This window comes from Canis lupus, chromosome 27, assembly GCF_003254725.2.
Source record: "Canis lupus dingo isolate Sandy chromosome 27, ASM325472v2, whole genome shotgun sequence".
Classification (NCBI taxonomy): domain Eukaryota; kingdom Metazoa; phylum Chordata; class Mammalia; order Carnivora; family Canidae; genus Canis; species Canis lupus.
Window position 1 is genome coordinate 20,781,113 of NC_064269.1, and position 27,398 is coordinate 20,808,510.

The 27,398-nt window shown below is 36.9% G+C and overlaps 2 protein-coding genes across 11 annotated transcripts in view; one reads left to right on the forward strand and one right to left on the reverse strand.

Moving 5' to 3' along the window:
* The window catches only part of FGFR1OP2 (FGFR1 oncogene partner 2), a 32,396-nt gene extending 17,886 nt beyond the window's left edge, over window positions 1–14,510 (reverse strand). For 3 of the 7 annotated variants that reach the window (XR_003140447.3, XR_007406426.1, XM_025455441.3), the window contains exon 1: window positions 14,216–14,509. The gene's annotated coding sequence lies outside the window, so the exon portion shown is untranslated. Of the gene's footprint in view, window positions 1–14,215 lie in introns of all 7 variants that reach the window. The other 4 variants (XR_007406427.1, XM_049102586.1, XM_025455440.3 and 1 more) reach the window with 3 other exon arrangements.
* Window positions 14,511–14,626: 116 nt separating this feature from the next.
* INTS13 (integrator complex subunit 13) overlaps window positions 14,627–27,398 on the forward strand; it is a 29,229-nt gene continuing 16,457 nt past the window's right edge. Inside the window, exons 1-7 of one of the 4 annotated variants that reach the window (XM_025455434.3) lie at window positions 14,627–15,179; window positions 16,162–16,397; window positions 18,349–18,423; window positions 22,970–23,172; window positions 23,538–23,618; window positions 25,248–25,338; window positions 26,673–26,801. In XM_025455434.3, coding sequence (XP_025311219.1) covers window positions 16,173–16,397; window positions 18,349–18,423; window positions 22,970–23,172; window positions 23,538–23,618; window positions 25,248–25,338; window positions 26,673–26,801 — 804 coding nt within the window. In that variant the 5' untranslated portion in view covers window positions 14,627–15,179; window positions 16,162–16,172. The remainder of the gene's footprint in view (window positions 15,180–16,161; window positions 16,398–18,348; window positions 18,424–22,969; window positions 23,173–23,537; window positions 23,619–25,247; window positions 25,339–26,672; window positions 26,802–27,398) is intronic. The other 3 variants (XM_025455436.3, XM_025455438.3, XM_025455439.3) reach the window with 3 other exon arrangements.

Sequence of the window (27,398 nt, forward strand, 5' to 3'; positions counted from 1 at the left end):
ACTGTACAGGAAGAATGCTCTGCCATATGGTGCAGCTGCAGCCAGAGGCTACCAATAGAGAGGCTAATTGCAGACAGACAGCCTGACTGCTGACCCTGCCCACCTCTCAGCCAACTGCATTCTCACCCTGGCTCTCAACAACTCAGGGACTAACCCCTGCCCAGTGCTCCCACAATAGGCAAAGCAGGTTACTGCAGCCAACTACACAAACAGCCATGAGAAAACATGGCTCAGCCACGACAGGAGGGCACATATAGCCCACACAGGGGATACTGCTGTAATATCTGATTCTGGTGACCAGAGGACATTGTGCTATAGGGCACCACAGGACCTCTTCTCTATAAAGTCACTATATTCAAGACAAGGAGTTGTGGCTGACTGTCATAATACACAAAAACAATCACAGAGAATTAGACAAAATGAAGAGATGGAGAAATAGGTCTCAGATAAAAGAACAGGACAAAAATCACAGCAAAAGAGCTAACTGAAACTAAGGCAATATGCCTGATAAAGAATTCAAAGTAATGGTCATGAAGATACTCAGTGAACTTGAGAAAAGACTGAATGAACTCATGAGAACTTCAACAAAGAGAAAATATAAAATAGAACCAGCAAGAAATGAAGAACTCAACAACTGAAACAAAAACCACACTAGAAGGAATTAACAGATTAGGGGAGGCAGAAGAAGGGTCAGCAATCTGAAGACGGGGTAACAGAAAGCAACCAAGCTGAACATCAAAAAGAAAAAAGAACTGAAGATGATATTAGAGTAAGAGAATTCAGCAACATCACCAAGCATAATAACCTCTGCAACAGAGATCCCAGAAGGAGAAAAGAAAAAGGGAGAGAAAATCTATTTGAAGAACTAATAGCTGAACACTTCCCTAACCTGGGAAAGGAAACAGACATGGGGATCCTCCAGGATCTAGGAAGCACCAAGAGGCCCCAACAAGATTAGCTCAAGGAAGTATACACGAAAACACATAATGATTAAAATGGCTAAAAGTAATGACAGAGAATTTTAAAAGCAGCAAGAGAAATGAAAGCAATATGGAAAGTCTATAAGCTGATTTTTCAGCAGAAACTTTGCAGGCCAGAAGAAAGTGGCATGATCTATTCAAAATGCAAAAAGGGGAAAAACTTGCAAACAAAAATACTCTACCTAGCAAAGTTAGCATTGAGAATAGAAAGAGAGGTAAATCACACCAGTGAGAATGGTGAAAATTAACAAGACAAACAACAAATGTTGGAGAGGATGTATAGAAAGGGGAACCCTCTTGCACTGTTGGTGGGAATGTGAACTGGTGCAGCCACTCTCGAAAACTGTGGAGGTTCCTTAAAGAGTTAAAAATAGAGCTACCCTACGACCCAGCAATTGCACTACTGGGGATTTACCCCAAAGATACAGAAGCAGTGAAAGACCGAGACATCTGCACCCCAATGTTTATGGCAGCAACATCCGCAATAGTCAAACTGTGGAAGGAGCCTCGGTGTCCATCAAAAGATGAATGGATAAAGAAGATGTGGTATAAATATACAATGGAGTACTACTCAGCCATTAGAAATGACAAATATCCACCATTTGCTTCAATGTGGATAGAACTGGAGGGTATCATGGTGAGTGAAGTCAATCAGAGAAGGACAAACATTATATGGTTTCATTCACATGGGGAATATAAAAAATAGTGAAAGGGATTAAAGGGGAAAGGAGAGAAAATGAGTGGAATATATCAGAGAGGGTGACAGAACATGAGACTCCTAACTCTGGGAAACAAACAAGGGGTAGTGGAAAGGGAGGTGGGCGGGGGTTGGAGTGACTGGGTGATGGGCACTGAGGGGGACACTTGACAGGATGAGCACTGGGTGTGGTGTTATATGTTGGCAAATCAAACTCCAATAAAAAAATATACAAAAAGAAAAAAAAAGAAAGAGAGGTAAAATTTCCTAAAAAGTTCAAAGAATCCATCAACTTTACATCAGCCTTACAAGGTATGCTACAGGGAATTATTTGAGTGGTAAGAAAAGACCCTAAGTAGAAATAAGAAAATTATAAAAGGAAAAAATTTCACAGGTAAAAACAAATCTTAATAAAGGTAGTAGATAAATCACTTATAAAATATGAAGATTAAAATGCAACAATAAAATATGTCTACAAAAATTCGGGGATACACAAAATAAAAAGATTTAAAATATGACATCATATACATAAAATGCGCAGGAGGAAATACCAATTTAGGCTTTTAGAATGTGTTTAAACTTAAGCAACCATCAATTTAATACAGACTGCCATACATATAAGTTACTATATATGAACCTAATGATAACCAAAAACCTATCAATATGGAAAAAATCAATAAATAAAAGAATCCAAGCATAACACTAAAGAATAACACTAAAGAAAGCCATCAAACCACAAGGGATGTGAGCAAGAGATGAAGAAAGGAACAGAGAATAACTACAAAAATAACTACAAAACAATGAACAAATGGCAATAAGCAAATACCTATCAATAACTACTTTATTTTTTTAAGATTTTATTTATTTATTCATGAGAGACAGAGAGAGAAGCAGAGACACAGGCAGAGGGAGAAGCAGACTTCATGCAGGGAGCCCGATGTGGGACTCGATCCCAGGTCCCCAGGATCCCACCCTGGGCCAAAGGTGGTGCTAAACCACTGACCCACCGGGGCCACCCCTAATAACTACTTTAAATATAAATAAACTAACTGCTCCAATAAAAAACACAGAGTAACTCAATGGATAAAAAACAAGACGCAGGGCAACCCCGGTGGCGCAGCGGTTTGGCACTGCCTGCAGCCCGGGGCCTGATCCTGGGGACCCAGGATAGAGTCTCACGTCGGGCTCCCTGCGTGGAGCCTGCTTCTCCCTCTGCCTGTGTCTCTGCCTCTCTCTGTCTCTCTCTGTGTTGCACATAAAAAAAAAAAAAAAAAAAAGGCCCATCAAAGTGCTGCCTACAAGAAACTCACTTCAGACCTAATAACATGTACAGACTGAAAGGCTAGAAAATGGAAAAATATACATCATGCCAATTTTTCAGATAAAATAGACTTTATTATTACTATTTTTAAAGATTTTAAAGAAATCTTTAGATATGGAGCTTGAACTTACAACCCCAAGATCAAGAGTCTCATGCTCTACCAACTGAGCCAGCCAGGTGCCCCAGATGAAACAGACATTAAATCACAAATTGTAGCAAGCAACAAAGAAAAGCATTCCATAACAGTAAAGGAATCAATCCATCAAGAGGATATGTCAATTGTAAATATCTATGCATCCAAACAGCAGCACCCAAATATGTAAAAACAATTATTAATAGACATAAAGGGAGAAGTGAACAGTAATACAATAATAGTAGGGGACTTTAACACCCCATTTACATCAATAGAAAGATCATTTAGACAGAAAACCAACAAGGAAACAATAGCTTTGCACGATGTATTAGACCAGACGAACCTAACAGATATACGCAGAACACTGCATCTCAAAACAGAATACACATTCACTTCAAATGCACATGCAACATCCTCCAGTATAGATCGCATATTAAGTGATAAAACAAGTTCCAATAAATTTAAGAAGACTGAAATCATACCAAGCATCTTTTCCAAGCAAAACAGTGTATGAAACTACAAAAACTCTGGAAAGAACACAAATACATGGAGGTTAAACAATATACTACTAATGAATGGGTTAACCAAGAAATCAAAGAAAAAAATTAAAAAATACATGGAGACAAATAAAAATGAAAACACAATGGTACAAAATATTTGGGATGAAGCAAAAGCAGCTCTAAGAGGGAAATTTATAGTGATACAAGCCTATCTTAAGAAACAAGAAAAATCTCAAACAACCTAATTTCATATCTAAAAGAGTAAGAAAAAGAACAAACACAGCCCAACGCCAGCAGGAGGAAGGAAATAATAAAGATCAGATCAGAAACAAATGAAATAAAAGCTATAAAAAAATAAATAGAGAAGATCAAGGAAACCAGGAACTGGTTCCTTGAAAAGATCAATAAAACAATAAAACAAGATCAATAAACCTTTAACCATATTCATCAAGAAAAAAGGAAGACTCAAATAAAATCAGAAATGAAGGAGGAGAACCAACAACCACCACCACAGAAATACAAAGGATTAAAAGAGAAAATCAGGAAAAAGCATATGCCAACACATTGGACAACCTATAAGAAATGGATAAATTTCTGACAACATAGAAGGTTTGTCCAAAACTGAACCAGAAAGAAATAGAAAATTTGAACAGAGCATTAGTAGTAATGAAATTCAATCAGTAATCAAAAAATTCCCAAAAACAGAAGTCCAGAAACAGAAGGTTCCACAGGTGAATTCTACCAAACATTCTACCAGAGAAGTTAATACCTGTTCCTAAACTATTCAAAAAACATAGAAGAGGAAGGAAAACTTCCAAATTTATTCTACGAGGTCAGCATTACCCTGATATCAAAACCAAAGACACCACAAAAAAAGAAGCTACAGGTCAGTATTTCCATTGAACACAGATGCAGAAACCCTAAATAAAATATTAGCAAACTAGGGCAGCCCCAGTGGCTCAGTGGTTTAGTGCCACCTTCAGTCCAGGGCCTGATCCTGGAGACCTGGGATCAGGTCCCACATTGGGCTCCCTGCATGGAGTCTGCTTCTCCCTCTGCTTGAGTCTCTGCCTCTCTCTCTCTCTCTCTCTCTCTCTCGGTCTCTCATGAATAAATAAATAAAATCTTAAAAAAAAATTATCAAACCGCATTCAACAATACATTAAAAAAATCATTCAACACAATCAACTAGAATTTATGCCAAGGACACAAGGGTGGTTTGATACTTGCAAATCAATGTGATATATCACATTAACAAAAGAGAGGATAAAAAACATATGATCAATCTCAATAAATGCAGAAAAAGCATCTGACAAACTACAACATCTATGCACGATAAAAAAATGTCAACAAAGTAATTTTAGAGAGAACATGCCTCAGCAGAATAAAGGCCATATATGAAAAACCCACAGCTAATATCATACTCCATGATGAGAAACTGTAGAGCTTTTCCTCCAAGATCAGGAAAAAGAAAAGGATAACCACTCTCACCAATCTTATTCAACGCAGTACAAGAAGCTCTAGATGCAACAATTGGATGAGAAAAAGAAATAAAAGGCATCCAAATTAGTAAGGAAGAAGTAAAACTGCCACTAAACACAGATGACATGATACTATACATAGAAAACCCTAATTACTTCACCAAAACAACTACTAGACTAGGGGTGCCTGGATGGCTCAGTCAGTTAAGAGTCTGCCTTTTTTGGCTCAGGTCATGGTTCCCGGGGTCCTGGGATCAAGCCTCACATTGGGCTCCCTGCTCAGTGGGGAGTCTGCTTCTCCCATTCCCTCTGCCCCTGTGCGTTGTCTTCCTAAAATAAATAAAAATCTTCAAAAAACTATTAGAATAAATGAATTCAGTAAAAGCTTCAGGATACAAAAATTAATATATAGAAATCTGTTACATTACTATACACTGATAATGAGGTAGCAAAAAGAGAAATTAGGAAAACAATCCTCTTACAATTGTTCTAAAAATAATAAAATACCTAGGAATAAAATTAACCAAGGAGGTGAAAGACCCAAATTCTCTAAACTGTAAAACAGTGATGAAAGAAATTTAAGATGGTAGAATCAAAAAAAAAAAAAACAAAAAACAAACAACAAAAAAAAAAACAACAACCAAAAGAAACAAACAAGCAAAGCAAAGCAAAACAAAACAAAACAAAATACCAGACTTTAAATACAGAGAACAAACTGGTGGTTGTCAGAGGGGTGGGGGATGGGTAAAATAGATAAAGGTGATTAAGAGGTACAAGCTTCCAGTTATAAAGTAAATAAGTCATGGAGCTGAAAGGTACAGCATAGAGAATACAGTCAATAATGTAATAATATATAGCAACAGATAACTACACTCATGGTAAGCAATGAGTAATGTATGAAATTGCTGAATCAATATGCTCTACACCTGAAACAAATAACACTGCAAGTTAATGATAATTCAATAAAAAGAAGAAAAAGGGAAAAGAAAAACCCTGGAATAGAAATTAAAAAAAAAAAAAAAGATAGGACCCACCAATATATAATCTATATGAAACTCACTTCAAATATGACATAAGTAGGTTAAAAGTAACAGGATGGAAAAAGATATACTACACAAACACTAATCAAAATAGTCAGTGTTAACAAGCACAGGAAAAGATGTTCAACATGACTTATCAGGGAAATGCAAACCAAAACCACAATGAAATGCTTCACACCCACTAGGATGGCTATAATAAAGAAGACAGATACAATACAAATTGGCTAGAATGTAGAGAATTTCTTTCTCAGTAATTGAATTTGTACACAGAAAATCAACAAGGATACAGAAAGCATGGACATACACTATCAATGATGTGGGTTGAATTAATATCAACAACAGCATACACACTATTTTTAAGGACAGACAGGACATTCACTAGGATAGATTTTATCCTAGATAACAAAACAAGCCTTAACAAATTTAAAAGAATTGTAGTCATACAAATTATGTTCTGTAACCACAATGAAATTAAACTAAGTAACAGACATAAGAAAATTTCCAAACACTTGGAAATTAAACAACACATAAATAATCCAGAAGTCAAAAAAAAAGTCTTTTTGGAAATCAGAGAATATTTTCATCTAAATAAACATGAAAATACACAATATTAAAATTTTGTCATGCATATATAGCAGTACTTTGAAGAAAATTTGTAGCATTAAATTCTTTTATTAGAAAATTAAAAAGAAAAAAAGAAAAAAAGAAAATTAAATTAACTAAGCCTCAAACTTATGAAACCAGGAAAAAGAGCAAAATAAACTCCACAGTAAAAAGAAGGAAATAATAAAAGAGCAGGAATCAATGAAACTGGGAACAGAAAAGCTACAGAGAAAAAGCAATGAAACCAAACTCTGAAAAAGGAAGTAGAGTGGATAAACCTCCAGCAAAACTGATAAAAGGGGGAAAAATAGAGAGAAGATATAAATTACTGATGTTGGAAATGAAAGAAGGGGTATCACTTCAGACTCCTACTTCTTTAAAAGGATAAGTGAATACAATAATAAATTCCATACACATGAATTGGATAATTTGGATGAAATGGACTAATTCCCTAAAAACTACAAACCGCAGTCATACAAGAGGAAAATAGGTAACTATTAATATAGTCCTATAACTATTAGGTATAGTAATTATAGTTATAACTACTAAAATCCTATAACTATTCCATAATAGTCCTGTAACTATTAAATTACATTTGTAGTTAAAAATCTGCAAAAAAACTCTATTTGGATGATTTCAATGGCAAATTCTACCGAACATATAAAGAAATAATGCCAATCTTCTACAACCTCTTTGAGAAAATAGAAGAAAGTACTTCCAAACTCATAAAATGATGCCAGCATTACTCTGAAACCAAATTCAGACACATTCCCAAAAGAGAGACAGAGAACCACAATCCAATAAAATCCTCAAGAAAATATCAGCAACCCAAATTCAGCAACATATTGAATGAATAATACACCATGACCAAGTAGGATTTATCACAGAACTCAAGGCTATTTCTATATTTAAGTATCAATCAATGCAATTCACCATAAAAAAAAAAAAAGAAACAAAACTTCACCATACTAATTTGTGCATTTGAAGAAAAAAAACATCCTTTCATAATAAAAATTCTCTGCAAATAGAAAGGGATTGGCTCAAATTGAGAAAGGGCATCTTCACTATAGACAACATTATACTTAAGTGAAAGACTGACTATTTCCTCTTTAAAATCAGGACCAACAGGGATCCCTGCGTGGCGCAGCGGTTTGGCGCCTGCCTTTGGCCCAGGGCGTGATCCTGGAGACCCGGGATCGAATCCCACGTCGGGCTCCCGGTGCATGGAGCCTGCTTCTCCCTCTGCCTATGTCTCTGCCTCTCTCACTCTCTCTCTCTCTCTGTGTGACTATCATAAATAAATAAAAATTAAAAAAAAAAAATCAGGACCAACACAAGAATGTCCTCAATCACCACTCCTATTCAGTATCATACTGGTGCAATAAAAGGCATATAGATTAGAAAAGAATAAAACTATCGTTATTAAAAAATCCCATGTAAAAAATCCCAAAGAATCCAAAAAAAGAACTCCTGTTACTAATATGTGACTTCTGCAGTCACAAGATATAAGATAAATGTGCAAAAAAAAAAAAAATCAAATTTTTCTATCAGCACTGAACATGTAGAAACCAAAATTTTAAAAACACATTTATAATAGTTCATAAAATGAAATTTTGGTGTATAAATCTAACAAAACATATATAGGATCTGCACACTGATAACTATAAAATGCTAATGAAGGAAACCAAAGAGGCCCTAAATAAATGGAGACACACCATGTTCATAAATAGAAGACTCAACATAGTAGGCGTGTCAACATAGCAGGCTTGTCAATCTTCCACAACTTATCTATTGACTTAGTGCAACCTCTGATCAAAATCACAGCTGGCCTTGTTGGAGAAATTGATAACCTAATTCTAAGATATCTATGAAAATGCAAAGAAACTAGAACAGCTAAAAGAATTTTGTCAACAAAGTTGGAGAATTTAGGACTTATAAAGTTACAGCGATCAAGACGACATGGTGTTGGCAGAGACAGAACAGAATAGTCAGACATAAGCACACAGAAACATGGTCAACTGTTTTTTTAAAAAGGTGCAGACACTTCAGAGGGGAAAAGACAGTCTTGTCAATAAATGGTTATGTGCCAAAAATTAACCCCAACATAGTTCTTACACATTATGCAAAAATTAACTCTAAGTGGACCACAGATCTAAATGTAAAATGGCAAGTGGAGAAAATCTTTGTGACCTGGTGTTAGGCAAAGATTTTTTAGACATGATATTAGAAGCCTCATTGATAAAAAAGAAAAAAAAAGAAAAAAAAGATTTAAGAAACTAGATTTCATCAAAACTAGAAACTTTTGCTCTGGGAAAGGCACTGTTAAGACAATCTGAAAAGACAAGCTGCAGACTAGGAGGCAAAATTTGCAAACCACATATCTGACAAAGGACTTTATCTAGAATACATAAAACCTCTCAGAATTAACAAGAAAATCATCCAATTTTTAAAACAAGCAAAGACTTTAACATTTAACAAATAAGATATATAGATGGCAAATAAGCACATGAAAATATGTTCAACATCACTAGCTATGAGAGAAATCCAATTAAAACAATGAGATTCAGGGGCACCTGGGTGGCTCAGTGGTTGAGCATCTGCCTTTGGCTCCAGTCATGATCCTGGGGTCCTGGAGTCCCACATCAGGCTCCCCGCAGTGAGCCTGGTCCTCCCCCTGCTTGTCTCTGCCTTTCTCTGTGTGTCACTCATAAATAAATAAATAAAATCTTAAAAAAAAAAAAAAAAAGAGAGAGAGAGAGAGATCCACTATACCCCTATTAAGATGCCGAAAATAAAAACTACTGACATTCCAAATATTGCAAGGATACAGTGTGACTGGAACTGTCATACAATGCTGGTGAGAATGCAAAATGGTATGGCTATTTCAGAAAATGGTTTGGCAGCTTCTGACCAAGTTAAACATCTAGTTACCATATAACAATGTAGCACTACTACTACAGTAGTAGCGATACTACTTCCTGTATTTACTGCAGAGAAATGAGTAAACTAGTAGAGCAATAAAATAGAATGAGGTACTGATACAGACAACAGTTGAGATGAATCTCAAGGGCATTATGCTGAGTGAAAGAAGAGAGTTTCAAAAGGTTACATAGTTTCCTTTTACTTGGCACTATCTAAAAGACAAAACTACAATATACTTCCTGTCCCCAAGGTTTTGCCTTTGTCATTAACTCATCTGGTGTTGATTTGCATTTTAGTGTAAGGAAGCTATCTACTTATATTTCCTTTGTCTTATGGTGACAACTAGTTGCGCCCGTCTTCATTTATTGTACAGTGCATTTTTCCAGCACTGAATTTTTTCCTATTGAGATATATTTGACATATACTATTATATAAGGTGTACAACATATTGATTTGGTATTTATGTACTGTAATATAATTACCATTGTAATAAGAATTAACATCTTTATCATGTCACATTCTCTCTTATGGTTGGAATACTCCCACTCATTTTAACGCCACACCTGTTTTTTCAATAAATGTATGGGAATGTTTTTGAGCTCTCTATTCTACCTCTGGGTCTTTTTATCTCCACAACAATACTATGCTGTGTCAACTGTTGTACTTATAAAATATACTCTTACTATCTGACATAGCAAGTCACCCTTTTCTCCTTCAAAATTCTTTACTTATTCTTTTTTTGTTGTTTTTTTAAAATTTTTTTTATTTATTTATGATAGTCACACAAAGAGAGAGAGAGAGAGAGAGAGGCAGAGACACAGGCAGAGGGAGAAGCAGGCTCCATGCACCGGGAGCCCGACGTGGGATTCGATCCAGGATCGTGCCCCGGGCCAAAGGCAGGCGCTAAACCGCTGCGCCACCCAGGGATCCCTCCTTACTTATTCTTAATTTTCTCTTCACCCTAATTCATTCCAAATGGACCTTGAGGAACACGTGGGTGGCTCAGTCAGTTAAACATCAGACTCCTGATTTCCCTCCAGGGGCACCTGACTGGTGACTGGGGATTTTGGCTCAGGTCATGATCTCAGGGTCACGAGATAAAGCCCTGCATCAAGCTGCATCAGCCCTGCTTAGGATTCTCTCTCTCCTTTACCCTGTCTTTCCCCCCTTTAAAAAATAAAAAACAAACAAAAAATATCTAGACCTTTAGGGCATTCTAGATCAAACTCCTAGGCATTAATTAATTTAAACTGTTGGCAGATTTCTTATATACCATCTTATATCCTTTTGGTCAACAGCACAAGTGTTATTCCCATTTTATCAATAAGGAAATAAGACTCAGGCATCCCATATGTAAGGAGCTGAATGACAGTACCATGCAGTAAGGAAGAAGCCAAGCTAGTTCCAGAAATAGAATTTCTGATCCTCAGTCTCTAGTGCTCTACTCAGAAACCAAGGTGGATCCTCAGGACCCTGTTTACTTTTAGCTATGTAAAAACCATCTGTCTCTCTGAGTGAATAAACAAAGCAAATTCCCTAAACCTGCTTCACCAATGGAATTTCCAAGATATTGGAAAAACTGCATATGAAGCCAGCAATAGAAAATAAATGGAGGTGTAAATGAAGATTAAAAAAACAAACCAAAATTCCAAATATTTCCCCTTATAATAAAAGCCTACCATCCACTTTAATTAGGCATCACAGTTCATTATAAAACCAATTAATGTTTATTGACAGGGTTTTTGAAAGTACAATTAACATCCACTTTTAAAAACCTTCTCTAGATTGCATAATGAAATACTGTCAAAATGAACTATATTTAAAATTTGTTTTGTAACTATAAAAATACACCTATTCAGGAAAAGGAATTATAACCATCAGGTAATTGAAAGTGTAATTTTGTTAATGCTTCAGAAAAATAGTGACACAGAGTTTCTAAGAATCTGCATGTTCATTTCCTGTATGTGAAATAACAGAATAGTTTAAAATATTTTATAACATGCATAATACTTTGCCACCTTTTTTGAAAGTCATTGTACTTTCTCCCCCTTTAATGGCTGATAAGTGGAGTGGGAAGAAGACTGTTTTCCAAACTCTCTAACAAGTTTTAAATATTTGAAAATAGACTCCAGTAAAAAAGGGAGTGTTTTCCATTTATCTGCATATTTTTATAGTGCTTGTCATAACTGGTCACAGTGCACTTACATTATTTTCTATACGTAGGCCCAAATTATAGGTGAAATTTTTCTAAAGCAGGCTTTCCCCTGCCTGCATTCTCACCCACTTTGCCACCCAAGATATTGGCAGACTTCTGGCAGAGGGTTCAGAACATTCTGCTGCTCATAAAAGAGAAACTATCACCCACTCAAGATAGCAACTGCCAGCTGTTTAGTTTTACATTTTGGTCAAGAAAAATTTAAAGAAATTCAAGTCACTCTCTTTTCTTTTTTATCCACAAATCCACTATCCCATATAGCTGGACATACACAGAAATACTGTGACTAATCATACACCATAAATCTGTCTTAAAATATTAACAAACTAGTTCAGTTAAAAAATTTATTGGACTGTTCAGGCAGGTGTTGCAAATATTAATTAGTAGATAATATTAACAGATACATAGAAACAGAAAAATAAAAAGACATAGTTATAGCTTTCTTACAAACCTTTCATCTAAAGAAATAAGAAAAAATGTATGCAAATTACATATATAGATAAGCATCTTATACAATATATTACTATATTTGAAAGCACAGAAAATTTTCACCATCTTTGAAAATGATGGAATAAACACGTTTGCTTTAAGAAGCAGCTTTATGAGGAAGATAAATTTTTAAAGTTGGAAGGTACAGGATTTTTTTTTAAACCTTAGAATTGTAGCTAAATATAAGTTTCATTTATGTATAGGATCAAAAAGGTATGACAAGTCAAGGAACTAACCTAATCTAAACCAGTTATTTATAACCTAAGGGCCAAGGACTCATTGGAAGAGTTACATGGATGTAACACACCAAGTATGATCCTTAGTCTAAAATATTTTTTCTCATGCATATGACTTTTTCTCTATTTTTCAAATATAGACAGATACTAGCATACAATAAAATCATTTAAAAGCATAGTTTTTTCCATTATGCATAATCTCAATCAACAAATACTAAAAGTACAATTACTTTTGTGCTGGGGGTACAGAGTTTTTCATATTCAAAACAGGTCAGGAGCCTTTAGCTAACATACAAGGTTCCTTCTGGCTCTAATATCCTGTGATTTTAAGAGCACTAAGGACTCCTTTTATGAATCTTTAGAACTATCACATTATAAATATGTAGATATACACACACACACACACACACACACACACACAAATAATGCCCGCTATGCCCTCCAGACACTGAATTAGCTTTTGTTACAAAGATGGACAAGCCAGGATTCCAGACTTAATCTCAAATGGACATAGAGACAGATACATGAACAAATAATACAACCTAATAAATATTGCAGAAGAACGATTCCAAGTGTTCTGGGAGCACAATGATTATTATGACTGTCACCTGGGGGAGTCTGAGAAGACAAGAATCTGTGAATTGAGTCTTGATAGGTGGGGAGTGGGGGAGAGAGAGAGAGAGAGAGAGAGAGAGAGAGAGAGAAAGCATTCTAGACAGATGGTACAGCACACACAGAGGCACAGAGTTGTGAAAGTGCATGACCTGTTTGGGCAGCCAGGTCTGGTATGGCTGGATATTAAGGTATCTGGAGGAAAAGCAAGAGGAGACTAAAATATAAAACAGAGTGGAACAGTGAGAGGTCCTGAATTATCTATCATTCAGGCTTAACAATGAAGACTTCATTCCATTAGGAATAGGGTTACTGGGAAAGTGGAAAGAAAGGAGTGACATAAACAAATTTTAGGATGATAATTCTATGGAAAGATGATGGTGGAGAAACTAATGTGGAGGGGGCGGGGGGAGAGGTGCTGGGCAACTGCAAAAATTCTGGTAAAAGGAGGAGTAATAGAGCAGTGCGAGTGCAAATGAAGAATCAAGGAGGAAGGTTTCCAGGTGGGACAGGAGGACGAACACTGGTACCGTTATCGGAGATGGGACACCGAAGAAAGGCAGGAAGAAAACCAGGAGTATTCCTTCGAGGGCTGTTTCAAGAAAGACGGTAATAGTTCCATCCATGTAATATGCTGCAAAGCTGTAAACTGAAACCCGAAAGGTCCCTCTCCCCTCCTCTCATTGGTAAGCAAGCTCCCAGGTGGGCTCAGGCAGGAAGAAAAGGGAAACGGAGGATGCGCCCAGGACAAGGTTAGGGACCAAGGCTTCAGGAAACTTTCCGCATCTCAGACCCGGAAAGAGGAGCTCACAGCTGGGGCCGGGAAAGGGCAGCACCGCTCCACGGAGCAGGTAACCGGCGCAGGGAAAGGGGTGAGGCCAGGCGGGGGGCCAGCAGCGCGAGGGGGGCAGAGCCCCAGAGCGACCCAGGGAAGGAAACTTCCGACTCCCTACTCCCGCTCTTGTCCCTCGGTATATTCCACTTACCCTGGTCTCAAACCCTCGCAGCCGTCAGCTGTGGCGTTAGGACTCAAAGCCTCTGCCAACAGGGACCTACGCACCCAAGGGAAGAGAAGACGACTCTCGCCTGTGCAGCTTCTTCAGCGAGCAGACACAGAAGCCAGCAGGCACAGTCAGCGCACCGGGAACTGCAAGGGACCGCGGAGCTCAGCCCCATCCCTGGCCCGCGGCAAACCTGCGCCGAGAGCCTCCGACCGGAGCGCGCAGAGCGCTCAAACCTCGCGAGACTTCCCGCCTCACGTTACCGCGGGCGTGCAGAGCCGAGAGATGTTACTTGCGGCTTCTCGCAGACATGCGCGAGAGGTGGGGGCGGGTCCTTTCTAGGCCCCGCCCCATCGATCTACTTAGGCTTTAGCTTGGTTTCTCGCAAAGTGTCGCGAGTTTTGCCAAGGGAAGCCGACCTGGGTGGAGAGACCAAGAAGGGGAGGCCGGGTGGGAGGGCCTTTGCGCTTAAGGGGCCGTGGCTGGTTTAGCCGGTGCTGTGGTTGGTACTTCGCTGGTGGAGAGGCTCTGAGGTCGCCTGGATCAATCTTCCCAATGGGTTACTGGGAAAATTAGCGGGTAGAAAATCTTGAGGGTCGGAGGCATTTTTTTTTTTTTTGGCTCCGCCCTCTTCCTGTTCTGCGAGCTGGGCGTCTGGCCCACCACGGGGGAAGGGCAGCTTGGCGGGGCTGAGGAAGAGGGCTCTGCGCACGCGCGAGTCCGAGTGTGTGAGTGTTTGTGTTCACGCGCACGCGCGCGCGCTCCTGCATTTAGGAAGCCTGGGAAGGACCGGTGTGCTTGGAGATGAGCGGGGAAAGCATAGTCCCCCGTCTTTGGTACCAGACACTCCTGACTGTGCGCTGACCCTCCCCACCCAGCCAGCAGCCTTTTGCAGAGAGGCTGTGGTCCATAGCCTCTGTTCGTTTTCACTGCAGGACCAGGCACGAAAGTAAGCGAACCTCGATCCCGAGGGCTTCCCTATCCACTCACCTTGTACTTTCCACCCCCCCCCCACCCTCCAGTAGAGTGTGTTTAGGTTTCTCAAAGAAGAGTTTGCATGAAGGGGAAATGCGTTTGAAAGCAGAAGAAAAATAGCTAGGTCGTAAAAAGTCCGTTCGCTTTGATGAACACTTCTGCTCTGCTTACCATGTGCTTTTTGAATGTGAATTGTCTATTCGGTGTAAGGTTTTTATTAGCGAAGCGAGGGAGTTTTTGTAAGTTTCAAAGTTTCTCCTCCCCAGCAATGCGACGGGTAGCCACTAAGTTTTTCTGTTCTACGTGATAAATTACTGTGGTGTTAACGAAAGCTAAGGGGGAGAGTTTGCATTTGGGGGTCCTTATCCTAATGCGAAGACCCGAGATGCGGTTGTTTTAGGAGAGGTTTACTATAATTCGGGCTTTCCTTTTGCTGTCACTCCTCTTTCCTGTTCCTTCTGGCCCACCTCAACCTTTTTTCAGAAGTCTCGAGACTTTCGAAGGAAGTCCAAACTGTTGACTTGTGTTTAGGGGGGTTTATATGTGATTGATGTCAGGTAGCAAGAATCATCAGAAGTGTATTTCAGAGTATTTGTCGTTTATTATGTCTGGTATTATGGAAGGGAATCAAGTACAATTATTTGTAAACAGTTTTTTTTTTTTTCCTGCCAATTTTAAGTTCATTCAAAAAGCAAAGCGTATATATGGACTGTAGTTTTGCCTGTGACTGATAGAGTGACAGCTTAATATGGTGTGGCTTATCCCTCTAATTGATAGTTACTTTCTGGTCATGACCTCATTAAATCTTGTCCTTTGTTGGATAAATTTCCTTGAATACTGATTATTCATGTTCCCTACCAAATCTTTTTTTGAGGAAAAGACATTAATTAGGAACAATTTAAGGATATTAAGTGTCCTGTATAAGACGTTCGGCTAATATGTTTTATCCCTTACAGGTTAAAACAAAATGAAGATTTTTTCTGAATCTCATAAAACAGTATTTGTTGTAGATCACTGCCCTTATATGGCAGAATCATGCAGACAGCATGTTGAGTTTGATATGCTGGTGAAGAATAGGACCCAAGGAATCATCCCTTTGGCCCCCATATCTAAATCATTGTGGACTTGCTCAGTAGAATCTTCCATGGAATATTGTAGAATAATGTATGATATATTTCCTTTCAAAAAGCTGGTGAGTGTGAAATACAAGCAAAAATCATGATTTGGGGGGATGGGCTTGTTACATTTTTTATGTAAGAATGTACTATAGATTGACTTAAAACTGTTTGCTGCTTTAAAAAATGTATGTATGTAGAACTCTTCCTTGGAATTATTATGCTGTGTGCATCTAACTGGGGCTAACAGCAATGATAACAGCTAACAGTTTTGGAGCATTTACACGTACCAGTCATTTCCAAAGTGCTTCATATTCACTAACTTTTTTAAGTCTCAGAACAGTCCTATAAGGTAGCCACTATAATTACTGGGAAATTTTTCAAAGTATATAATAATCAGAATAAAACAGGCACTGACCGTTGAGAACTGTTGCGGGGCTAAGCACAAGGGATGTTGGGTGTAAGCAGTGTCAGATTGTGAGGGTATGTACCATCTGAATATCAGCTTTGTTTGTTATTGCCATGTTGGAGATATATAAATCGAGGTAAAGAGCAAAAACTTTTCCTAGTCACACAGCTCTTTAGAGGCAGAACCAGAATTTGAACCTAAGCAGGCTGGCTGCTTACAGTTTCAGCAAATGCACACAAAACTGCTGTAGGATTTGGCCATATTGGAAAGAAATTGCTCTTAAGAATGCTAACTGGAAATTGTTTTTTTCCACAAGAAGAGAGATTGAAGATTGATAGATTCCAAATATGAAAATTATCTTTAGGTTTCATCATCTCAGCTGTTTTATTTTGGGAGTCATTTGGTTAGCCACAAGTGGATGATTTGCTTTGTCTCATTTGGAGCAGCCTAGATGGGACCTCGCCAGTTCTTAGACTAGGACAGGCAGGGCAGTAACAGTAAGGCTGAGCATAGAGAATCTAATACCTTCAGATATGTTCCAAATTAAAACGTAAGGTGTTTTTAGTCCCTCTGCAAATTATGCATTATGTAGGGTAAAAGAACGTGATAGGGAGGATAAGTAGTAATTTAGGGTGCAGACTGATTCAAATTCTGGTATCATTAGCTAGTGTGTCACAGTGTGACCTTGATCATATTGCTTAATTTCTCCAAGCCTCAGTTTCCTCCCATGTAAGCCTAGTACCTCTTTCTATGATGTAAGATTTCAATGAGATAGTGTAACTAAAGCGGCTAGTAGAATATATCCCTGTCAGATAAGCCTTACAAGAGAAGGCTACTTATCAAATTTATTAGGGATGTAAAACTCACTTCATGGATGAGGAAAAAAGATCATGGATAAGATCATATAATCTGGGGGAAAGAAATAATCTCACGCTCCTTCAAAAGGGAGCAATCATCATTTTATGTATTTTCTAATATATCCTTACTAGCATTATCCTCTTTCTTGATAGTATTTTTTGTTTGCATTTTACTTTATTATAAAGTCCAAATGCACTATTTTGACTTTCAGTGCCTTTTGGGTTATGGCTACTACCTATTTCTCTGAGCTTATCTCCCACCCCTTTGCCAGCTCTGACCCTTTCACCGTTTTGAGTGTACACATAGGATTTAGAGCCCTTTGCATTTGCTGTTTGCTGTACCAGGAATTCTCTATCCCCAGCTCTATTTATGTCTGGTTCCTTTTGGTCATTTGATTTTGGGTCAATTGCCACTTCCACAGAGAGCCCTTCTCTGACCACCCAACCTAAAGCAGCTAACCAATTTCACTGAAATTATCTTGTGCATTTATTTGTTTGTATTCTTCCCCCCAGCCCCTGACTTACCACCCCGCCCCCAGCCCCTGACTTTCCCAATATTGTGAGCAATGCAACTTTTATTCATCGCTGTATTCCCAAATCCCCAGTGCCAAGGATAGTACCTGGCATATACTAGGTATTCTATAACTATAAAGTGAATGAATGAATCAGCAAGCCAGTGCTAGAGACTGCATATTATTTTAAATATGATGTGATTGAGTGGAATTGGATGTGAATACTAATTATGTCTTTGAAATCTATCAGGTGAATTTCATTGTGAGTGACTCTGGAGCACATGTTTTAAATTCTTGGACTCAAGAAGACCAAAATTTGCAGGAGGTATGGTTAGGTTTTGAGCTGTGGCCATTTTTAAAAATTATCTGAACGTGGTAATACTTTTTTGGAAAGTGATTTAAAAGATTTTTTATCAATATAGTATCTGCACATGTTTTAAACTAATAATGAAAAACAGCTATCTTCATTCCAGTCTTTTCCTACTTCTTAGAAGCAAACTTTCAAATCTAGCTCATCTAGTATTTACTTCCATATTTCTAAATGATAGTTTACTACTATTAGTAGTAACTAGAAATAAACTAATAGTTTTACTACTATTGATAGAGTTCTCAATTAAAACTTTATTTTTTTACTGTTGTTAATGAAAATTTAACTTCTATCTTTCCTGTCACCCATGCCCTTATGCCCACCCTCTTCCTTTCCCCCATTTTCTCAGTGTTATTAGAATTTTTGTTTATTTCAAATTGCATATTTGCATTATGATACCTATATAATGTGTTATTCACTGTTAAACTAAGTAGTATATGTGGTTATTTCCTTTTTTTTTTTAAAGGTTTTATTGAGATATTGACATACAGCACGGTATAAGTTTAAGGTGTAAAACACAATGATTTGACTTACATATTCTTTCCTTTCTTGTGTAACTTTTTGTTTATTCTTGCAATTTATCATTTCTTTTTTTGTAATTTGCTTAATTTTATATGTATCTGTTGCTGCTTTTCCTCATTTCTCTGCAAAACTTGTCAATATTTTTATCATAAATGTATGAGAAATTTAGCAGACTGTTTCTTTTTTTTCTTGAAAAACTTCTTAGAGCACAGTCTTTTGCTTGAACTGGCTGCTTTCTAGGCCTAGTGCTTTTTAAACATTATTTGTTTAAGAATACTGAGATTTGTGATAGATTATGTTCTTTGCTGTTCAGTTGGATGGAAGACTTCAGTTTTAAGATTTTAAGTTTTAAGATTTTTATTTATTTATTCATGAGAGACAGAGAGAGAGAGAGAGGCAGACGGAGAAGCAGGCTCTATGCAAGGAGCCTGACATGGGACTCAGTCCCAGGTCTCCAGGATCAGGCCCTGGGCTGAAGGCGGCACTAAACCGCTGAGCCACCCAGGCTGCCACCCCTGATACTATAACACTGATTAGTGTTATAGTAGGTAAACATACCTAATATTTTATTCTTTTGAGGTAACTCAAGCAGTAGGCTTTAATTGGTTTAGCTTTGCATTAATATTACTCCACAGTGTTCTTTATTCTTTCTTTACTTTAAAAAATAATATTAAGGATTCGGTACATTGTCTCTGCCTTGTCTTTTTGAAAGGGCATGTATTTTGCTTCACTTCTTTTAAGAGGTTCTTTGAAGGAAGCTTGAAGCCTCTCTAGCTGTGTATAAATAAAAATCACAAATTTGTATAGGTTTTCCTTGCTTCACCTCTGCAGTGCAGTAAAAGTTGTGCATTTGATAATGGTATATATATTTTAAGAGAATTGCTACATCCCTCTGCTTTCTGAATGTGAAGGCACATAGTATCACTGATTGCTTTTAAATTGTGAACAGAAGGAGAAACTGCAGTTAGGAAGGCAACTATATAGCAGATGACTATGGCGTAACATTATGTAAAATAATTGACATTTTGTATAAATTATGTATAATCTTGTCTGTGTTAACACATTTAATGTTTAGCTTTGGTTATCAGTGTCACACTTTTCCCTAGAATCATGAGTTCTTCCTCTGCCTGTGTCTCTGCCTCTCTCTGTTTCTCATGAATAAATAAATAATTAATTAAAAAATAAAAATCATGTAGAATCATGAGTAACAAGTGAAATAGATGGAAGACAAATTTTTGGGCTAGAAGGATTGATTGTAAACATCCTTTGCTTCAACTCCTTCGTTGTGCAAGTGAAAGAACAGAGGCCCACAGGGGCCAAAGATTGTTTGACTTCTGTACATGGGTCCAGGGCTCTTTTTGCTACAGGACATAATTCTATCCTATATATCTTAAATTTTACCACCAAAAATTGTCAGAGTTGAGGAGTTTGGGTCTAGTTTTTGTAGACTTGATTAAATAAAGTTTGAAAGTATTATGCTAATGTGGAACAGTTTATATTATTATTTTCACTTTCAAGTTAGGAGAGATTGACTCAGTAATAAAAGGCAGAGCCAGAATTTCAGGCCATTTCTGTCTGAGTACAAAACTTAAGCTTGCTTTTTGCTACTTTCCCCTGGAACACAACATCCCTAAAAAGCTACTTTTTCCTGAGTTTCTCCTATGTATCAGGGACTTTGTATAGTTATTTACACAGTCTTCTTTCTTTCTTTTTTGATTACTTTTTATGAATACGTAATACCTGTATAGTTTAGAAATTAAGTTTACATATATACATACAGAGGGACATACGTACACTTATACATATGTGCATGTGTAGTAAAAGTTAAGCCTTGAAAACTTTCCAATTAGTCCCCTGACCCAATTAGTGGTACTAGATCCCACTTATGCTCGCCTACGAGGTGAGTATGTTCAACTCCTACCAGCTTTGTGTTTAGTGAAGCATGAAATCTGCCATTATGGGAGTATTTTATTTAATCATAGATATTGGCAAACACTACTAATTAGGGCTTACCTCCTACCCCTGACTTTGGAGAGCTGATTTACCAGCAAATCACTGTTTATCTCCACCACTATTAGTTTTCTATGGTTTATTCCAGAGTAACTTTATGCACATAAAAGCAAAGTTCTTCCACTTTGTTCTCTTTCAAAATTGTTTTGGCTGTTCTCCAACCCTTGCCATTCCATATGAATTTTAGAATCACCTTGTCAGTTTCTACAAAAAAGTCAACTGGAATTCTGACATGGATTAAGTTTAATCTGTAGTTCAGTGGAGTAGTGTTGCGGTTTTAACAATATTAAGTCTTCCAGCCCATAAACATGGGATATTTTACATTCATTTAGATCTTTAATTTCTTTTAAAAGTGCTTTGTAGCTCTCAGAATATAAAATTCACATTTCCTTTGTTGATTTGATTCCAAAGATTTTATTTTTTTATTATTTATTTTTTTTTCAAAGATTTTATTCTTTTTGGTACTATTACAAATGGAATTGTTTTCTTTGGGGCAGCTCTGGTGGCGGAGCAGTTTAGCGCCGCCTGCAGCCCAGGATGTGGTTCAGGAGACCGGGGATCAAATCCCACATCAGGCTCCTTGCATGGAGCCTGCTTCTCCCTCTGCCTGTGTCTCTGCCTCTTTCTCTCTCTGTGTGTGTTTCTCATGAATAAATAAATAAATAAATCTTAAAAAAAAAAGGAATTCTTCATTTTCAGATGGTTCATTGCAAGTGTGTAGCAGTACAATTTGTTTTTGTGTATCGATTGTGTACCCTGCAATTTACTGAACTTGCTTTTCATTTCTAATTGTCTTTAGTAAATTCCTTATGATTTTCTACATACAAGGTCATGTCATATGCAACATAGGGATAATTTTACTTCTTTTCCAATCTGGATTCCTTTTATTTCTTTTTCTTAATTGCTCTGGCTAGGACCTCCAGTACAGTGTGGAATAGAAGTAATGAGAGAAGACATCCTTCTGTTCCTGATCTTAGAGGGAACACATCAAGTCTTCACTGTTAAGCCTGATGTCATCTGTAGGTTTTTCATAGGTGCCATTTTCTTTTTTTTTTTTTTTACATTTGTTTTTATTTAAGCTTGATTTGCCAACATATAGTATAACACCCTGTGCTCATCCCATCAAGTGCCCTCCTCAGTGCCCATCACCCAGTTACCTCCAACCCCCTGGCCACCTCCCTTTCTGCAACCCTTTATTTCCCAGAGTTAGGAGTCTCTCATGGTTTGTCTCCCTCTCTAATTTTTCCCACTCAGTTCCCTTCCTTTCCCTTATAATCCCTTTCGCTATTTCTTATGTTCCATGTATGAGTGATTGTCCTTTGATTGACTTATTTTCACTCAGCATAATACCCTCCAGTTCTATCCACGTTGAAGCAAATGGTGGGTATTCATCCTTTCTGATGGCTGAGTAATATTCCATTGTTTATATATACCACATCTTCTTTATCCATTCATCTGTCAAAGGACCTTGTGGCTCCTACAGTTTGACTGTGGTGGACATTGCTGCTATAACATTGGGGTGCAGGTGTCCCAGTGTTTCACTACATCCGTATCTTTGGGGTAAATACCCAGTAGTGCAATTGCTGGGCCGTAGGGTACATAGGTGCCATTTTCTGCTTGAAAAAGTTCCCTTCTATATCTAGTTTGCTGAGTTTTTTTTATCATGAAAGGTCCTGGATTTTGTAAAATGTTTTTTCTGTGTTTATGCAGATGATCATGTGATTTTTGAAAAATTCTATTGATACTTACATGAATTGACTTTCAGATGTTAAATCAACTTCGCATTCCTGGAGTATAAGTCTCACTTTGTCGTGGTGTATAATTCTTTTTATGTGTTGCTGGATTCTGTTTGCTACTATCTTGTTGAGGATTTTTGTGTCCATATTTGTAAGATACATTGGTTTATATTTTTCTTGTGGTGTCTGACTTGTACATACTCTTGCCAACATAATTATTTTCTCTTTTACTTTAGCTAATGGCAGCATTAGCTGCTGTTGGGCCTCCTAATCCACGAGCAGACCCAGAATGCTGCAGCATTCTGCATGGTCTGGTTGCAGCAGTGGAAACCCTGTGTAAAATTACAGAATACCAACATGAGGCTCGTACTCTACTAATGGAAAATGCAGAACGTGTTGGAAATAGAGGACGAATAATTTGCATTACTAATGCAAAAAGGTAAGACATTAATCAGAATAATCCTTTCACTAAGAGAATTTTAATGTCTTATTACAGTTTAAAAAAAAACAGGAACAGCATGTTAGCATTTAAGCATATCTCAAGTAGCTTTTCTAATATTAAAGCCATATTTATCCAGTTCTAATATAACTCATTTCAGTTGAAAGCTGTTTAGATTGTCATCATATAGGTTAATTTGACTTTTTTCTTCATTAGTTTTTCAGCTGCTTCTTTGATATTGTGAGTGAACGAACATGTTAAAGACAGTCCTTATTGAAGTAATTTTCAGTCTCTATTACAAGGTACTACAGCTGAATAGTATGTTTTTTTCTCTGTTTATTCAAGTTTGTTTTTTTATGCTGTAGTGATAGTCATGTGCGAATGCTTGAAGACTGTGTCCAGGAAACAATTCATGAGCATAACAAGCTTGCTGCAAATTCAGATCAGTGAGTATAATCATAAGTCAAATCAGTATTTCATTTTATAGTCCTGTATCTCATCATAATTATTCCAATAATTGTAATAGTAATTGGTGGCATTCCCTTGAATTTTCTACTAGTTCTACGAGTTAGCCAGAAAATGTATGTTTGATAAGAAAATTTTTCCGTTTTCTTTTTCACTTTAAAATTTTACTTCTTTTTGAGAGGAAAGGTGATCAAAAGGATAAGATAATACATTTGTAAAACATACTGGTTTGATGGCTTGCTCTTATACTTTGCGTTACAAATTTGTAAAATGAACAGATTGTTGGTAGCATTTTTTAATATGTACCAAATCAAAACATAACAGCTAATTGCATTATAATTAAAAAAAAAAAAATATCTGGGGCACTTGGGTGGCTCAGTTGGTTGAGTGTCTGAGTCTTGATTTTGGCCCAGGGCATGATCTCAAAGTTGTGAAATCAAGATTGTGTCAGGCTCAGCACTGAGCATGAAACCTGTTTCGGGTTCTGGGTTCTCGCTCTCTCTCTGTCTCTCTGTCTCTCTCCTCCATGCTCCCCCAACTCCACTCTCAAAAGAAAAAAAAGTAAAGCTATTAAAGACAAGTATAGGACAGTTGAAATATGGAGTTTATAGTAGATTGAGGTATTTTTTTTTTAAGATTTTATTTATACATGAGAGAGACAGAGAGAAGGCAGAGACATAGGCAGAGGGAAAAGCAGGCTCCCTGCAGGGAGCCCGATGCAGGACTCCATCCCAGAACTCTGGGATCTTGCCCTGAGCCAAAGGCAGACCCTCAAATGCTGAGCCACCTAGGCGTCCTTCTTCTTTTCTTTTTTTTTAAGATTTTATTTATTTATTTGACACAGAGAGAGCAATTGGGAGCACAAGCAGAAGGAGAAGCAGATTCCCTGCTGAGTAGAGAGCCCACTCTGGGGCTAGGTCCCAGGACCCTGGGATCATGATCTGAGCCAAAGGCAGATGCTTAACTGACCAAGCCACCCAGGTGCTCCAAGCTAGCATTAATTTTCTTAAGTGGAGCACTAGTATTATTGTTAATGAGCAGGATTATTTTCAGTTATTATTGTCCGATTTGTCCTTAAAAATAATAGTAAAAGGGAAACCAATATACAATATATTCAGTTTCTCTAGTGGCAGTTATCGAAAATTATTTCTGATTGTAAGACATTTTCCTTTATTTTTCAAACACAAAGTATCATTTTTGCATTAGAATTAAATTCATATATTCATTAAATGGTCATTGCTATACAAATATAACAATTACACAGTTTTTCTAAATATTTAGCTTTGGGGCAGCCTGAGTGGCTCAGTGGTTTAGCGCCGCCTTCAGCCCAGGGCCTGATCTTGGAGTCCTGGGATGGAGTCCCATGTCAGGCTCCCTGTGTGGAGCCTGCCTCTCCCTCTGCCTGTGTCTCTGCTTCTCTCTCTCTCTCTCTGTGTGTCTCTCGTGAATAAATAAGTTAAATAAATAAATAAATATTTAGCTTTTATGTTAACAGTAATAATCTGAGTATAGAGATATACTTTTTGGTATATTGAACTTATAATAGTTTACCTACTTGGATTCTTTATATACTATGTATTCTTATTCTAAGTAAAAAGTTTCTCTTTAAGTCTCATGCAGATTCAGAAGTGTGAACTGGTCTTGATCCATACTTATGCAGTTGGTGAAGACAGCCTTGTATCTGATCGTCCTAAAAAAGAGGTAAGTGCAGAAGTAATGGAAGGAAAGATCACTGTTATTTATTGACAAACACTGGGAAGGGTTAGCATAAAGCTGATCACATTGCCAACATTTTCTGCCAAGCAGATATTTGGAGTTTTCAAAGCAGTCTCTGGAAAAACACCTACGCTGATTCTTTATGTTATAGTTTAGATGTTAAAATGTTTTCTGTTTTGCTTGCCTGTTGAAGTTTAAATGTGTTGCAAAACCATACATAGTATTGTTCCTAAAATTTCAGTCACTTTAATGGATTTCATTTGCTTTAATGACTTTTTATTGTATGAAAGTTCTTTTCCTCTTTAGAAAGGCAATACACTTTTTAACAAAAATAGACTCTAATAAGATAATTTACATAGCCAGAGGACAGAAGGCTGAAACTAATTTCTAATCTTGGTTTACTTTTTAAATAAATTTGAACAATTTTAAAGGAAAAGATGAATGTGGTGATTTTTAAATGGATTTGCATCATAAAATATCCTCCATAATTGGTATGTTTAGAAATATAGATTTATGTATTTATATAATTATATTAAATGTATATGTTCATATTCTGGTTTTTCATTTAGCCTAGTTCATATAAACATGTGAAGTATTACCTTAGTCTGAGTTTTTTATGGTTAGGTGGTATTTTAGGATCATTAGCCCTATCCTTGTGTTTTTGGGTAGTTTCCAGCATAAACCTTTTTTTGGTTAACTTCCTTTTGCCTCTTTTGATAATGTGGTAAGTTGGCTTTACTTTGTGTTAACTAAAAACTTATTTACATTAAATCTTATACCCTGAACTGAGTGAAAGTTTGTTACCTTGTTGTAAGTAACTTTTGGCTGCCTAATCACGTTTATTGGTGATGAAATATGAAGTTCGTGACAATTTCCACATTCTTTATTATAATAAGTAGTTTTATTTACATGGGTTTTCCTCTCCACAAAATTAATTACTTTTCTACAGTATTTCCGTGGGCCATTTCAGATCCATTTTGCATATAGATAAATAGAAGTAAAAATTGTAAATTAAAATAAATACTTAAAGACTTTCACTCTGAGTTTCAAGAGGACAAAGACTGCCCATTTACTGCTGTATTCTTTAACAACTCACATAGTTTTGGCACATAACATAGTAAGTTCTGCTTAGTGCTTATCTGTTGAGTGAGTGTATGAAAATGTTTTGCTAAAATAATGATCATAGTTAATTTATGGGCCTTTTTATTTTTTCTAGATTCTAAAAGTAAATAATTTTTATAGATTGAAGTAAAGTATTTGACACTAGGTCACACTATATTAATGTTTTATGGGTTTTTTTCTTAATACTTTTTTTATAGTTATCTTCTGTTTTAACCAGTGAAGTTCATAGTGTTCGTGCTGGACGGCACCTTGCTACCAAATTAAATATTTTAGTACAGCAACATTTTGACTTGGCTTCAACTACTATTACAAATATTCCAATGAAGGTAGGCAGCTCTTTTTCTTGCTATATTGAAAGCTCTGCTTTGCTTTGTAAGTATTTGTTTGACACGTATTATTTATTTTAATTGAACCTTAATTTTTTCTCCCTATATCATATTTTCTATTTTGCCTAGCCCACATTCAGTGTCTTTGACCAGGTCAGTACATAGTGAAAAGCAACAAAGAAAGGATCACAGAACAAAATTCTCTATTTTTCTTTCTAGTGAGAGCACTATATATTAGCTTTTAAACTATGTTGTCATTAAAATATAATCTGTGTCTTAAATGATCACTTTTTCTGTGATTCTTTTCCAGACGATTATGTTACTAGATTTTACTTTGTGCATTCTAGTGGATCTTCTATTTCCTATATTTTTGTTCTTGTTCATCTAGTATGAAAATGTTTGTAACTAGTAGATCTCATGGGGAAAAATAGCTTATAGTTTTAAAAAGTTTATTATATTCTAGCTGAAAAACCGAAGATGTAAGTCTTATGATTTTATTCATGGATTTTATTAGGAATCTATTGGTATCTGTTCATTTCCATTATTTTATCATTAAGTTGCCTAGGACCAGGACAATGCCTGGCCCATAATAAGCTT